At 43.2% G+C, this 15,166-nt stretch overlaps 1 protein-coding gene and 1 long non-coding RNA gene across 2 annotated transcripts in view; both read left to right on the top strand.

Annotated features, from left to right (window-relative positions):
• The window catches only part of LOC135074137 (histone-lysine N-methyltransferase 2C-like), a 72,426-nt gene that overhangs the window by 42,648 nt on the left and 14,612 nt on the right, over positions 1 to 15,166 (top strand). The window contains exons 32-45 of the mRNA XM_063968440.1: positions 102 to 208; positions 529 to 728; positions 1,240 to 1,456; positions 1,903 to 2,040; positions 2,584 to 2,691; positions 4,160 to 4,343; positions 6,213 to 6,319; positions 11,341 to 11,643; positions 11,774 to 11,932; positions 12,400 to 13,161; positions 13,551 to 13,814; positions 14,067 to 14,126; positions 14,289 to 14,382; positions 14,843 to 14,943. Of these exons, the coding sequence (XP_063824510.1) occupies positions 102 to 208; positions 529 to 728; positions 1,240 to 1,456; positions 1,903 to 2,040; positions 2,584 to 2,691; positions 4,160 to 4,343; positions 6,213 to 6,319; positions 11,341 to 11,643; positions 11,774 to 11,932; positions 12,400 to 13,161; positions 13,551 to 13,814; positions 14,067 to 14,126; positions 14,289 to 14,382; positions 14,843 to 14,943 (2,804 nt within the window). The remainder of the gene's footprint in view (positions 1 to 101; positions 209 to 528; positions 729 to 1,239; positions 1,457 to 1,902; positions 2,041 to 2,583; positions 2,692 to 4,159; positions 4,344 to 6,212; positions 6,320 to 11,340; positions 11,644 to 11,773; positions 11,933 to 12,399; positions 13,162 to 13,550; positions 13,815 to 14,066; positions 14,127 to 14,288; positions 14,383 to 14,842; positions 14,944 to 15,166) is intronic.
• Positions 2,984 to 3,584, top strand: LOC135073762 (uncharacterized). The gene is made up of 2 exons (XR_010257709.1): positions 2,984 to 3,126; positions 3,302 to 3,584. It is a non-coding gene; the product is annotated as an uncharacterized LOC135073762 (long non-coding RNA).

Below are 15,166 nucleotides of genomic sequence, written 5' to 3'. Positions count from 1 at the left end.
CGTGATGCGAATTTAATAATTGTTCCTTACATTTTTAAGCTGATAATGTTTAATTTAACTTGTAAAGTCTTATTTCTTTATAATAGACAATTTCTGTACAGGTCAAGGAGGCGAGACCAAACAAGAATCCAATCAAGACCAAGGGACTGACGAAATGGATATGGGAGACATGGATAAACTGGAACAGGATACTGGGAATATTGGCGAAGTAAGTACTCTCGTTTTTAGTATCATATTATTCATAACATCTTCATGTCTTCCTTCTTTTCCATTTATCCTCTAAGACTATTTTCTTGCAATAATGAATTTTTGATATCAGTCTACAAGTAGGCTTTGCTTAGCCAAATGGCAAAAGTGGGATAGGACTACTTACTTATTATACAGGCTTACTTTAACCACGTATAATATAAGATTTTAAACTTTCGCGTTCCATTTCAAGTAATAATTAATTATAAACAATTAATAAACGTCGCGTTAAGACCCATGTCTTACTATTTTACTTTAACCACCTAATTGTTTTGTACCCAGGTGGACATCCTAACGGGTCTAGGGGGTGAGGATGATGAGGAACTCTTAGAGTCGCTGACGGCGGAAATCGGCGAGCAGTTCAACATCTTGGAGTACGCTGATCCCGAGCTGGCAGCGCTCAATGATGCGGAACACATCCTGGATGGCCTGGAGTTGGCTGAGGATGGAATGGCGGAGAGGCACGCCAAGATACATCCAGAGTGAGTCATATTTTATACATATTTCGTTTTAATCAAAGGTCGTCCACTGCTGAACAAGGCTTTCCACAAGGATTTTCATGACTTTTGAACTTGTGCTACCCGTATCCAGGTCCTATCTTCACTAAATCGAATAATCCATAGAGTGGGAGGCCTGCCTAATTAAGTCTTTGATCAGAAGACGATGTCACCACTCGAGGACTAATCGATTAATTCAAGGTGCACATAACTCATTATTATGTGATATCTATAGTAATATTATAAATGCGAAAGTAACTCTGTCTGTCTGTCTGTCTGTCTGTCTGTCTGTCTGTCTGTTCACGCCTAAACCACTGAAGCGATTTTGATGAAATTTGGCATAGAGATTGTTTGAGTCCCGGGAACGGACATAGGATAGTTTTTATCCCGGTCTTTGAAACAGGGACGAGCGCGATAAGGTTTTTCTGTGACAGACAAAAACGCGGGCGAAGCCGCGGGCGGAAAGCTAGTACTGATATAAATATTATTGTTATAGGGATGATATGGACCAGAAGCCGGACACAAAAATGGATACGGAACTCCAAAAAGCAGTCAAAAACATTGAAGCCACGAAGGAGGTGAAATCGGAATTGGAGGACGTGAAACAAGAGGGCGAAGTGAAAGTCGAGGGCGGTCCGCAGCAAACTGTCACGCAGATGTTCTCCGACGGCGTACAGAGGATCATTAGCACTAATCAGCAGATGGCGCTACAGGTTAGTTATACACGTGAGCTTAAGTAAGCCTTGGTTACATTGCCAAAAGGCCCTCGTGTGCGCTGTGACTCAAGTACTTAGACTGATTTTAGAATCGCGCTGACCGCTCGCTGATCGTCGGCGCTGACAAATCAAAATGTATGTAATTGAAGGGAACGTTTCTGAGTGACGCTGATCGCTCGGCGCCGACGCTCCATAAATTTCGGCTATCAGCGCTGACGGTCAGCGTGCGTCAGCGTGATTCTAAAACCAGCCTAAGGTAAAAACCTGGCACAGATTTATGACGCGCGCGGTAGTGTAAGGGGATTATTAGATTCGCATCAAAGATTAACAATACATGACCGGACGAGCTTTCACGAATAATTCCTTGAACTAATTCAATACAAGACGATTTTTTAGATCAGCGTGAATGTCAGTATTTATTAAATATGATTTTTTTCATACAGTCGGCAATGCAGGCGATCAAGGCGGAGGTGAAACTCGAAGGCGAAGACAAAAACGAAGCGCTGCGAAACGCCGTGCAATCGCCGCAGCGGCCCCCGCAGCAAATGTTTGCGCAGCAGCGGATCAAGATACCTGTGCAGGTATAATACAAAAGCCTATAATAGTCGATAACTCCTTGTGATGGGGAAATATCGATATAAATAATCTTATTGTATCATTGTTACGATTACTTACTTTCAATGATCATATTCATTTTATTCGTTGTTATTCTTGCTACAACTATAGTCTGGTCTGTGAGCACGTAGAATTTTGTCCAATGACCCCAAGCTACCCATCCGTATCGCTTGCGCTTAATTATGTTGCTGTCGCGGTCGCACACTCACTGCAGGCGCCCGTGGCACAGTCGCGACAGCAATATAATTACGCGCGTGCGATAAGGATGGGTCGCTTGGGGTCATTGGACAAAATTCTACGTGCTCACAGACCGGGCTTTAGTGCTGTACTATGGTTTTACGCAAAAAATCCGAGTTACAATAGTCATCTAAAACTGTTTATATCAGCACAATTTACAGTCGTCGGCACATTACATTAAAAATATTTATTTTGCAAAATAGCACTTATTCCTAAATACATAAAATGTCGCAGTGTTTAGCTTTTGTACGATGTGATATTGTTCCTCGTAGTGGGCGCAATACGGGCAGCAGCAGCAGCAGCAGCAGCTTGGTCAGCAAACGCAGCCAGTGCAGCGGCCTCAGGTGCAGTTCACCGCGCAGCACCCCATGCACTTCCAGGTTTGATGACAACTATTATGTTACACTAAAGCCCGGTCCGTGAGCACGTAGAATTTTGTCCAATGACCCCTTGCTACCCATCCTTATCGCTCGCGCGACATATTGCTGTCGCGACTGTGCGACTGGCACCCGCAGTGAGTGTGCGAGCGCGATAGCAACATAATTACCCGCGAGCGATAAGGATGGGTAGCTAGGGGTCATTGGACAAAATTCTACGTGCTCACGGACCAGACTATTGGCTCTGTGCACGATTACAGCGCCAACTAGCGTCCACAACTTTGTGGGTTCTGTCACATTGACATTTAGGTCGTATATTTGTGAAAAAATATCGAAATGAAAAAATAACAAATATTTTCGACTAATAAATTGTTGTGATACCACGATTTGGGTGGAAAAAAGGTTTTGAAATCATTTTGGTCATTCAAATCAAATGAGGTAAGTCCAAAAAGTGTGTTTAATTTTGATTGTGTCAGGGTTTGTTTACTTTATTTATAGTTGTAGTTTTACAGTAAAACAAAAAGAAAAAGCTACTTTAACGGTTTCATTATATAACAGTAAATGTATTTGAATGTTCCTGTATCGCTAGTAATAAATTAAATATCGTTTTCAGATCGAAATGAGTATTGTTTTGAAGACCTGATTTGTGAGTGTTACAATATCAAATTCCAACCACAAACCGTATTTAAAGGAAAGTTGTTGGTATTGGCTGGACAAGTTCGAGATGTAGAAGAATTGAGAACAAAACAAGGGCAGAGTTCAATAATTCACGCTCTCATTATAAGGCAAACATTTGTGCACAACAACTACTGTGACTCATTTTTGTACTACCACGTTGTATAGTCTAGTTATTTCCAAATTGTAAACGGCTATTAAACCAGCCCTATCGAAATACAGTCCACTCTTTTATTTAAGTTCCCAGTAGGACTCTTTTCATGCGATTAATTAATGATATTAAAATGTATTATGTAGAATCGCTTTGCCATTGACAGATACATCTGATGACAGAGCTTACATTATTTCTACTTTTGACCACCATGAGCGCTGCGATAGATTATGTTACCCCCACCTAGTACTTCGCACCCAGCGAATAGTGACGTAGCAATTTATTACGTTAGTTTTGGTGATGTTTCCCTCATCAGTCTTCGTTATTAAATATCCTCTGTCTTAACCCTGAAGTTTACTCCTATAGTTGTTACACTTTGCTGCGTTATTATTTTACTTCCCATCAAGACTCAATTTCCAGACTGATATTATGTACTTGATAAAGATGATTTAGACTTTGAATCAAGATTCAAGGTTGTGACCCCCAAGATAACGAATAAAAATTTGAGTTTATTTATTAATTTCTTAATAGGTAAAGTTACAGTTATATAAATTATCTTATTTAGGAAAAACACAGCTGCAAATCACTTATAAATCTATGAACCAGTTACAACTGTTACCTTAACTCTCACATCACCTTTCCTAGGGTGGCGCAAACTCAGCGCACACGCAGAGCATAGTAAACGCTATGACCGCTCAAGTGAACGCGGCGCTAGCGGCCGGCCGCACCATCCAGCCGGGCACCCGCCTCGTCGGCCTCGACGGCGCCGTGGGCGTCGTGAGGCAGGACCGCACCGTCGCGCTCGCTACGCTGCCGCACTCTGCTAACGGTGAGTCATCTCTGACTGACTCAGTTTTGACTATAGTGAACGCTATGACCGCGCAAGTGAACGCGGCGCCAGCGGCCGGCCGCACCATCCAGCCGGGCACCCGCCTCGACGAAGCCGTGGGCGTCGTGAGGCAGGACCGCACCGTCGCGCTCGCTACGCTGCCGCACTCTGCTAACGGTGAGTCATCTCTGGCTGACTCAGTTTTGACTATTGTGAACGCTATGACCGCTCAAGTGAACGCGGCGCTAGCGGCCGGCCGCACCATCCAGCCGGGCACCCGCCTCGACGAAGCCGTGGGCGTCGTGAGGCAGGACCGCACCGTCGCGCTCGCTACGCTGCCGCACTCTGCTAACGGTGAGTCATCTCTGACTAACTCAGTTTTGACTATAGTGAACGCTATGACAGCGCAAGTGACCGCGGCGTTAGCGGCCGGCCGCACCATCCAGCCGGGCACCCGCCTCGTCGGCCTCGACGGAGCCGTGGGCGTCGTGAGGCAGGACCGCACCGTCGCGCTCGCTACGCTGCCGCACTCTGCTAACGGTGAGTCGTCTCTGACTGACTCAGTTTTGAGTACGAACTCAACTCACACTCAGAGCATAGTAAACGCTATTACCGCTCAAGTGAACGCAGCGCTAGCGGCCGGTCGCACCATCCAGCCGGGCACCCGCCTCGACGGAGCCGTGGGCGTCGTGAGGCAGGACCGCACCGTCGCGCTCGCTACGCTGCCGCACTCCGCTAACGGTGAGTCATCTCTGACTGACTCAGTTTTGACTATAGTGAACGCAATGACGGCTCAAGTGAACGCAGCGCTAGCGGCCGGTCGCACCATCCAGCCGGGCACCCGCCTCGACGGAGCCGTGGGCGTCGTGAGGCAAGACCGCACCGTCGCGCTCGCTACGCTGCCGCACTCTGCTAACGGTGAGTCATCTCTGACTGACTCAGTTTTGAATATAGTGAACGCGATGACCGCTCAAGTGAACGCGGCGCTAGCGGCCGGCCGCACCATCCAGCCGGGCACCCGCCTCGTCGGCCTCGACGGAGCCGTGGGCGTCGTGAGGCAGGACCGCACCGTCGCGCTCGCTACGCTGCCGCACTCTGCTAGCGGTGAGTCATCTCTGACTGACTCAGTTTTGAGTACGAACTCAAATCACACGCAGAGCATAGTGACTCCGCCAATCGTGAGCACTTTACAGGACTGCGAGCTGCTGTAAAAAAATGGAGGAAGCTTATATCTAATGTGTTTTGTGGGATAGTAACCTTTACAAACAGCTGCAGTGATTCATAGCGTAAAAAAAGCTTGTCTGAGAAAAAATACCAGAGAAATACGGGCAAAACATGTTACAACCATAAAGTTAATATACCTAGGGGAATAGAGCAATAAAGAAGAACTGAGCGAGCAAGATGTCACTAGCAGCAATTATAAACTTAATATACCTGGCGACATAGAGCAACAAAGAACTGAGCGAGCGAGATGTCATTAGCAGCAACACTTGCGTGATGAAAAGAGATGCGTGATGCCGTCACGTCAAACAGAACCTTTTTTGCAACTATTTGACAGTTCAGAGGCACTTAGTGGCGCGCTGAAAATTTGAACTGAGATATTTACAGATTTTTACGTGAGTGAAATCGTGGATGCGTCAGAAACGTGGTGACTGGTTCAGTGATTGATTTATTGTACAAAACAGTGAAATAATCCTGATCACTGACACACAAATGACATCAAAAGTCATCCAAAATCGGTTCCGTTTAACAACTTGTGGTTGTTACTCTTTTTATATTATTTAATATTAACTTTATGGTTACAACTAAACAATTCGAACGGTACCAAGCTATCAACCTCACCGTTAGTCCGCTACCCCTCAGCAGCAGTGGGCGTGAACGTGGGCGTGGCCGGCCGCGCCCCGCCCCCGCCGCCCTACCCCGGGACCCTCCGCGCGCCCGCGCCGCCCGCCCAGCCGCCGCCGCCCTACCCGCAGGTAACGACGGTCGCGCGTCACATCACTACCGCTGCGGTCATGCAACTTATAATGCGGAGTATTTTGTGTACAGTCGCGGAATGAAAAGGTTCGTCACCTTAGTGTCGGTTTTCGCTTGCACTAGGTAGGTACTGTAAGAGTCAAACCTGCCAACATAACAGTGCAAGAAACAGTGCTGCTAACATTTAAATAAATATGACGTTTGCTAACGAATAAGGTTTTGCTTGTTTATTTTTCTATCCCATCAGTGCAATGCAATGATGACATTGACCAATTGACAATAGTTTTATTTTATTTTATAAGAAATAATAATGGCAGGTTGAACCAACAAGAAGGTTTTAGTTTATCAATCATAATAATCTTCTTGACAAGATAAATCGTCAAACAACTTTGATCTGAATAATTTTGAACTTTACTGACGAACAGTTAAAGATTATTTTCTCTAACTCGAGATTATTCTGTAACATAGTTTCAAAAGGTAATATGTGCTCGCGATTCGTTGAAGGAATCAATTTGAAAACTGACGAACCTTTTCATTCCGTTGTAAACTAAACAAGACTAGTATTGTAGGGGGATAGTGCTAAGAACTTTGAAGATAATTATCGAGACCAAATATTTATTTCGAGTAAATCACATGTTACAATAAATGACATCTGCATTACATAATAATGGGCATCTTATATTAGGTCAACCACTGCCAAGTACTTTTTATTATAGATAGATACATAAGTTGCATTACTGTTGCGGGAAACAAATCTTTATTGCATTTACATGAATTTTAATATTACTACTTAATTGGTTTACTTTTATAGAATCGCCTGAAAGATACAATATTCGTTCTGATTTCAAGAAAATCAAGTAATCTCAAAAGTATAATCATCAAATAATTTACTTACAAAGAATGAAATAAAGCGAAATACTAATAAGTAACGATCAATCACTGTTGATAGTTTTACATATTATTAATTTGTCTTGGAGAATTTTTCGATACATTGTCGTGCATGCAGTAATATTTTTTATCTACATGTTTTGTACGAATTCGCGTTGATTTTGTCAAAGCGAATTCCAGCTTTAAGTGTATGCCGTAAAAGCTTGGGTTCGCATTTTTGTGACTTATATGGTCCTTAAATGTGAACCCATTATGTCGTTCATACTGCTTCAGTTTTATCGCATCGCAGACAATGTGAGTTTATTTACGTAACCATATCCATGGCAATATTGTTTTATCGACAAAATTTTGGTGGAGGTCCGTTCAAGTGTAAATACACAATCGATTCAAAGATGCTTGTATCATTAATGACAAGCTTAGAAGACTAATATTGCATGGGTATAAGGGATTTGGCTTCAACAGCGTACGAGTTATATGTAATTCAATAATTGACACTGTAAATAGTGCTTTCGGTAAATGGTATTCCAGATATTTAAGCCTTGATACAAAATTAGCCAAAACCATGAAATACATTTTTCTAGAATCTAGACCATAACCCTCACTTGAGTAATGAAATGAATCAACCGATACCTTTCATATAACGCAAATTAAAATCAATCGCGCAATCAAAGTTACAGAAGGTTGTAATGAAACAAACTTATATTAACTTGTAATTGATTTTAGTATACTTACTTGTCAATTAAATACCAATTCTTCTAAATACTGATTTTATAAATAAGGAAACAAATGTGGCTTTAATCAACACTATGTGAGACATTATGTGAGATGCGGGTTAAGAGCTTCGTCGTTGTAAATAAAAAAAGTAATAATTGTTATAAGTAATCCAAGACCCAAATAAAAATATATACACATACATATCTGGTTTACCAATTAAATTACCTTTAACAACATCTAACAAACCAACTCGTACGCACATTAGCCAGATCGCTGTAGGTTCTATGACGGCGGAGTACAGGCGTGTTGTTTGCATGTCGGTGATTGGTTGTTGGCGCGGCAGGCCTATGACGCGGCCGACTGGGGCGACTGGCTGCACCGCCGCCCCTTGCTGCTCCAGGTCAGACACAGCCCACCCCCCCTCCCCCCTATAGTACCACCGTAAATAGTGATGTGCCGATGAGATCTCATGACATGATTTATGATCTTATACGACTAGCTATGGTCGTTAAGTTTTCAAGCTATGCGTAAACGTAAAATGATTTCGACGCTATTCAATTATGTGTCACTTATGCGAGTTTCTGTGGTGTGAGTAACAGAGACGTGAAAGCAAAGAATCAAGAAAAAAATGCAAATTGCAATTAAACCGAGTTTTCATTATTCAAGAACCTAAGAAATCGGTCGATCAGATTTCTTAGTTTCCTGAATAATGAAATCTGATTGGTTATTTAAAACACTTGTCCTCTCCGCTCCGCCTTGGTGGACATCGGGCTTTAAAAGAGGCCATTATAGTATTATCACATTGCGAAAAGTACTTGATTTGTATTGCCTTAACAATTCTAGTTAAAATAGGTCGATTCGGCTAATCACTCAAATAGAATGCCTGCACCCGAACACCTCTACTGCTTCCTTCACGATATCTACCTACAGCCCAAGGATTAACTTCAAATGTCGTCCTTGTCTGAATGTTCTCCTCTCTGTTCAAACGACTGGATTTCAACCTTGACATGCTGTTCTTTGTTTCCTATAGAAACCTGTTCCTGTAGAACTATGGTGTAAATATAAATTACTTTCTTTTTATGATACCTACTTTAAAAAATTTTGAGATAAAAAGCAAAACAATAGTTATCTAAAATATAAAGCAATCGTCAACCTACCGTATCTACTAGTATAATGTAGCATCCAAAACTGTGTTATTAAAAACACTCTACTTCAAAAATAAATAACATATGCTAAAAAGTTTCTATATCTCCATCTATCCTATCCTGTCTGCATCACAAACCTTTACCGACCTTCCATAGCCTAGATGACGTTCGCGATGACAGTGCTACCAACTTGACCTGATCAAATTCTGATTGTCTTTTGGAAACAATCAGAGAAGTTGTAGCGTTGTGTCGACATAGAGGGCCTCGTCACCGCTAACATTTACGTGTCCGTTACAGCTTTTTACTTTGCTCGCTTCGCACGCATGCCTACTGACTAACCATTGATCCTTTTCAGCATCTTTCCTAACACTACACTAACTATAGCTAACGATGTAATAGCACTAAACATAAATAAATTAAACAATCAACCGTTATTTTATTATCTACCTCAATAAACTAAGATTAAAGTTTAGAATTGCCTGTCTCATCTTGGAGTGTCATGGTGGTGGAGATACTCATTGGTTATGGACTCTTGTGATGTCAGACATTTAATAAATGAATGGCTTTAAAAGGGATGAGGACAACGCTGAGAATGTTAAGATTTGTATAGTCGATGGTATCATATTATTGAAGGAGGTGGTGGTACAATTGATGTAAAAAGTTGAACAATACAAATGTAAGTGACACGAAAACAAATTAGTTTGGTGTATGCTTATTTATCACTATTCTATGTGTAGTTTTAATCTCCAAGACAAGCCATTGATAGCAACAAAATGTACACTGTTTAGAGAATAAAGAAATGCCCGTGTAATATACATTTAGCCAGACACAAGCACATTTATTATACAGATTGAAATTCACTAGAATGCCTGGTTGGCAGAATACGAAACATAATGAAAAAGCGAGTTAATATCTATAATATTCGAGTTACGAATCACCAATTTGTGTTCACTTTTGACTTATCAAACATTTAGAACGTATGCTGTTAAGTGTGATGCTAAATGCAGAATATGCTTGCATGTACTGTATGAAAACTTGAAAAATAATTACTGTAAAAATCCATGTTTTCTTTTAGTTTGCCGTATTTCTAAAAATACCCAGTCAGTAATAGCGATATTGTTGACAAACAGGCATGGTGTTTCTATTTATTGAATTCAGTTAGTCTATCAATAACGACCTTCAGAACATTTGACCATTTTTCGCTTTTTCTTACAGTTTGGTATTTAGCCAACCATGCACACATGAATAATTCATCCTGTAAAGTTAGTCTCTTCGATTATTGTAGTCAGTTATTTTGCTATGGACATGAGTTATCTCTGCAGCGGAATGTAGAAATTAATTTGGGCACCTTTACTGTAGCTAATTGTTTCCGCCTAAGTCTTCATAGTTTATGCACACTTCTATTAGATATTTCTATCGCTATCGTCACTTACTATAAATATTGTAATTAGTTTAATTATTACGTAAAATCTCTTATTATTTCGTAAATCTATGTCAGTATTTATTTTGCTAGACAGTAAAAGTTAGTTAAGGTCGATCAGTAAAATTCGAATGAACGTTCTCCAAGATCAATAAATTAAAATCACTCGACCCTAGATGAGACAGGCACATGAATAGAAACAAAAAGTAGCAAACAACGTATCGTCGCTTCGATCGGTCGGCCGGCCAACGGTCGAAGGCGGCGGACGACGTCGCCGCGGCCGCGACGTCAAAAGGCTAAAAGACAATGCCGGAAATTGGCGTCTTTTTTTTTTCGCGCGGCCATCGACCATACCTTGTTTTCTGATTACAAAATAGTGTAATAAACCAAACTTACTATGACATGTATACCTCTAAACTCAGTCTGAACTGAGTTACGAGCATCAGAAGTTTGATGATTTTCATACTAGATTTGCTTTTTGCGCGCAAGTTTTGTAAGAAATTGCAACAAAATAATGACATTGTATGTGTGAACAAACAATACCACCCATTAAAGGCTCCAGACATCAGTATGCAGCAGAATCAGCGCAATAAAAAATAGCGCAATATTTTGTTGCAATTTCTTACAAAACTTGCGCGCAAAAAGCAAATCTATTATGAAAATCATCAAACTTCTAATGCTCGTAACTCAGTTCAGACTGAGTTAAGAGGTATACATGCCATAGTAAGTTTGGTTTATTACACTATTTTGTAATCAAAAAACAAAGTTTGGTCGATGGCCGCGCGAAAAAAAAAAGACGCCACATTCCATACAAAATCTGGCATTGCCGTTTAACCGTCAGAACGTAAACCAGGAGCAACCGTTGCTTCTGGAGGAGCTCCTGGAGCAGGAGAAGCGGGAGCAGGAGCGCGAGGGCGGCGAGTGGGGCGCGCCGGCGCCGCCGCCCGCGCCCGCCGCGCCGCCGGCGCCGACGCTGCCGCTGTACGCCGCGCCGCCGCCGGCCGCGCCGCCACCGCCGCCCGACCGGCCGCTCTCCGACGCCGACCACCACGCGCGCCTCCTCTACGAGCAGTGGCTCAAACGCTTCGCCGCCTACGCCGCCGACCAGCAGACCTACTACGAGGTCGAGGTCCAGAAGCTCCGCAAGATGCGCAAGGTGAGCCGTAGACGCTTTCGTGTTCGTGGGCTTGTAGCAGTTGTAGCGTAGCGCGCCCCCCTCCGCCTCCCGGGAGCTTTTCTGTCGCTCGTCCCGTTTGCCAGTCTCCGAGACCCTGATGGTTTTGCAGTCGCTGAACAGTAAGCAGCGGCAGCTGCGCAAGTCGGGCAACGAGCTGCAGCCCAACGACGCGGCTGAGCTGCAGCGCGTGTCTACGGAGCAGCAGGCGCTGCAGAAGCACCTGGACGCCGCGCGCAAGCAGGCGCGGCAACACACCATGCTGATACAGGTATGGCGTAGGAAATTGGTTAAGAACAATGGGACGAAACGTCCCCAGAACTGTAGCACTTTGATACCTATCTTATATTATTACTAGCTTTTGCCCGCGGCTTCACCCGCGTGAAATTTCGTCTGTCACAGATCGTCATTAATTATAGCCTATATGTTATTCTGGGTTATAAACAATAATACTGCAAACTTTCATCAAAATCCGCTCAGTAGTTTTGGCATGAAAGAGTAACAAACATCCAGACATCCAAACTTTCGCATTTATAATATTAGTAGGATAAGGTAGGTATTAAAGTGCTACCGTTCTGGGGACAACGTTCATACAATATATTGACGTAGTCTAGCAATAAAGGTGTAGTTAATGATATTATGAAACGTAATATTTGAGCCAGCTTGGTTGATAAAATGTACTCAAAGAACTATTCCAATTTTGAAAGTTCCGGTCCGTAAAACAGTTGTACGTTTCAGGAATATGAGACAAAGCAGAGGCAACAAAATCCGCAGTTAGCTCAACAAAACGTGATGAATCAGCAACAGATTTCGTCGAACCAGACGGTGTTCGCACAAAACCAAAACATGGGACAAGGACAGCAAATGCAGCAGCAGACGATTAACAGACCGATGCAGCTGGGACTGCAGGGGTCTTTGCAACAGCAACAGACTTTGATCCGAACTCAGCAAACAGTTTTGAACTCCGACGGCCAACCGATGACACAGCAGAGGATAGGATTGGTCACGTCGCCACTCAATACCCAAGGAAGGATTTTACAAAGCGGGCGGACATTGGTCATAGAGCAGACCGGGGCTCCTCAGCAGCAGCTAGTGAGGCAGTTAGGCGTGCAAGAGAGACCGCAGTCTGTCGGCGGCATAGTTCAATTCGGTCAGCAGCAGATAACCGGAGTTAGAAATGCGATGCAAGCGGGAAATCAAACGCCGCGGCCGCCGGGAGCGCGACCCGCGATGTCTCCGCTACACGTGCAATCGCCGCATTCTCAGTCGCCGCATCATCCTCTTGCGCCGCAGTCGCCATTGCACCATCTGACGTCGCCAATGCAGTCGCCGCTGCACTCGGCGCAGTCGCCGCTGCACTCGCAGCAGTCGCCGTTGCACGCGCAACAGTCGCCGCTCCACTCCCAGTCTAACGTGCCGCAGTCGCCAATGCATCCTCAGCAGTCGCCTCTACACCCGCAACAATCGCCTATGCATCCGCAGCAGTCGCCGATGCACCAGGTAAGCGTTGAAACATCTTTACCGCATGCTAACATAATGTAGAATTGTTCATCTTTAAAAAAAAACTCATAAAAGTCATTTATTTTTGCAAGTAGGCTTTTAAAAAGCACTTTTACACGTCCCTTACTTATTATTATTAACCTTACCACTGCTTCGAGACAATAAATGGGCCAGTGCTGGGAAGAAGCAGCCTCCTTTTCAAGGGTTTGCAGTCTTTATGATAAATGAATTACCAATCTTATGCAGTTTCTTCATAATAACATGTCTTTCTGAAATACAACATGATTTTAGGAATCAATATTCAAGTGCATATTGATATCACCCTAAAGATTTGTCAATTTATTGAAAAGCAGATCTTAGAGATTTATGCATCTTATTTCAATCACCAGAGCCCGATGCATCCGCAACAAAGTCCGATGCATCAGCAGGGCCAAATGTCAACGCAGCACTCGCCGATGCACCCGCAACAATCGCCGATGCATTCGCAACAGTCGCCGATGCACTCGCAGCAGTCTCCGATGCATATGCAGCAGAGCCCGATGCACACGCAACAGAGCCCGATGCAGTCGTCGATGTCGCCGCAACATTTCCTGCAACAATTCCAAGCGCAGAGGACTAGTCCGCAGTTGCCTACTCCCAGTAGGAGTCCACAGGTTTGTTTGTGAATATAAATAATAATAATAATAAATGTATTTATTGCTTCCACAACTTACTTAGCTAGTTTTATAATTATTTATTGTTGATTGATTGACATAATATAAGAAAGCAATTGGAGGTGGCTCAGCTAATGCTGTCTGAGAATACTCAGGAATTTTCAGCCATTCCCATTTCTCTATAGGTCTTAAATATGTGAATAACAGTCCCTTTCCCTTTAAAATATTAAATTAATTAATCGTTCTTTACAGATTTATCAACAGTCACAAATCCAAAGTCCTGTAGCGTCGCACTCGCCTCAATTACAAAACGTAAGTTCTATGCCATAGCCAAAACTAGAGTCTAGAAAGCTGTAATTAACTAATTGTATACTACCTAAAATGAAAAAGTGTTTTGTTGTCAAATCCCGTGATAGTGATAATTTACCTGAAATATTCATCAATATTTGACTGGGATCTTTTTACATTTTATAGCAGAGTGACTACGCAACGGGTAGGTTCCCTCGGCCGGCACCTGGATGCTCGCCCCTGCCGACGCGGTTCGCCAGGCCGCCGCATCATCAGCAAGGTAACATTAGACAGCATTTTATATGTAAATATACACTAATGCTGAGTTGCACCATAGCTCGTAGAGACGATGGCCATTGGGGCAGAAAAGTTCTCGAGTGGCGACCACGGGCTGGAAGACGTAGCGTGGGCAGGCCTCCTACTGGGTGGACCGACGATCTGGTAAAGGTCGCAGGAAAAGCCTGGATGCGGGCAGCGCAGGGCCGTGCATTGTGGAAAACCTTGGGGGAGGCCTTTGTCCAGCAGTGGACGTCATTTGGCTGAAACGAACGAACGAGTTGCACCACCTTATTTTAACTGTGTCTATAATCGTCAACGGTGTTTTTATATGGAGTTTGACAGACTTTTGACGTTTGTTAAAGTTAAAGTAAGATTATGCAACTCAGCCTCAAATATGTTTTGGTGATCGAAATCAGTTTCTTTCTGTGGAGAAGATATTTCATGTGTCCAATTCGTTGTAGGAATGAGGGTGGGCGTGCCTTTTGGCAGCCGCCAGCAAACGTCTCCACTCGGCAGTCCGCAGCCATTGCCGTCACCCGGCAACCCGGCTTCCGAGATTGCGGTAAGTACTTTTTACTTGTTATTTTGTATAATTTAATTATCATTCTCATATCACTTTCAAGTAGTTTCCTATTGGCAGAACATAATTTTATTGAATTTTAGGTATTATTTTGCCGAGTTTGACGTCATAAATGTTGCGCGTCAATACTAACTGAAATGAGTGTCCCATTTCTCATTTCATGTTCTAACGTAGCAAGTATCTGTAACCTTGGTATTATTTTGGT

The sequence above is a fragment of the Ostrinia nubilalis genome, chromosome 8 (genome assembly GCF_963855985.1).
Source record: "Ostrinia nubilalis chromosome 8, ilOstNubi1.1, whole genome shotgun sequence".
NCBI lineage: Eukaryota > Metazoa > Arthropoda > Insecta > Lepidoptera > Crambidae > Ostrinia > Ostrinia nubilalis.
Note: the sequence above shows the minus strand (reverse complement) of the source record. Positions and strands in the feature narration are given on the sequence as shown.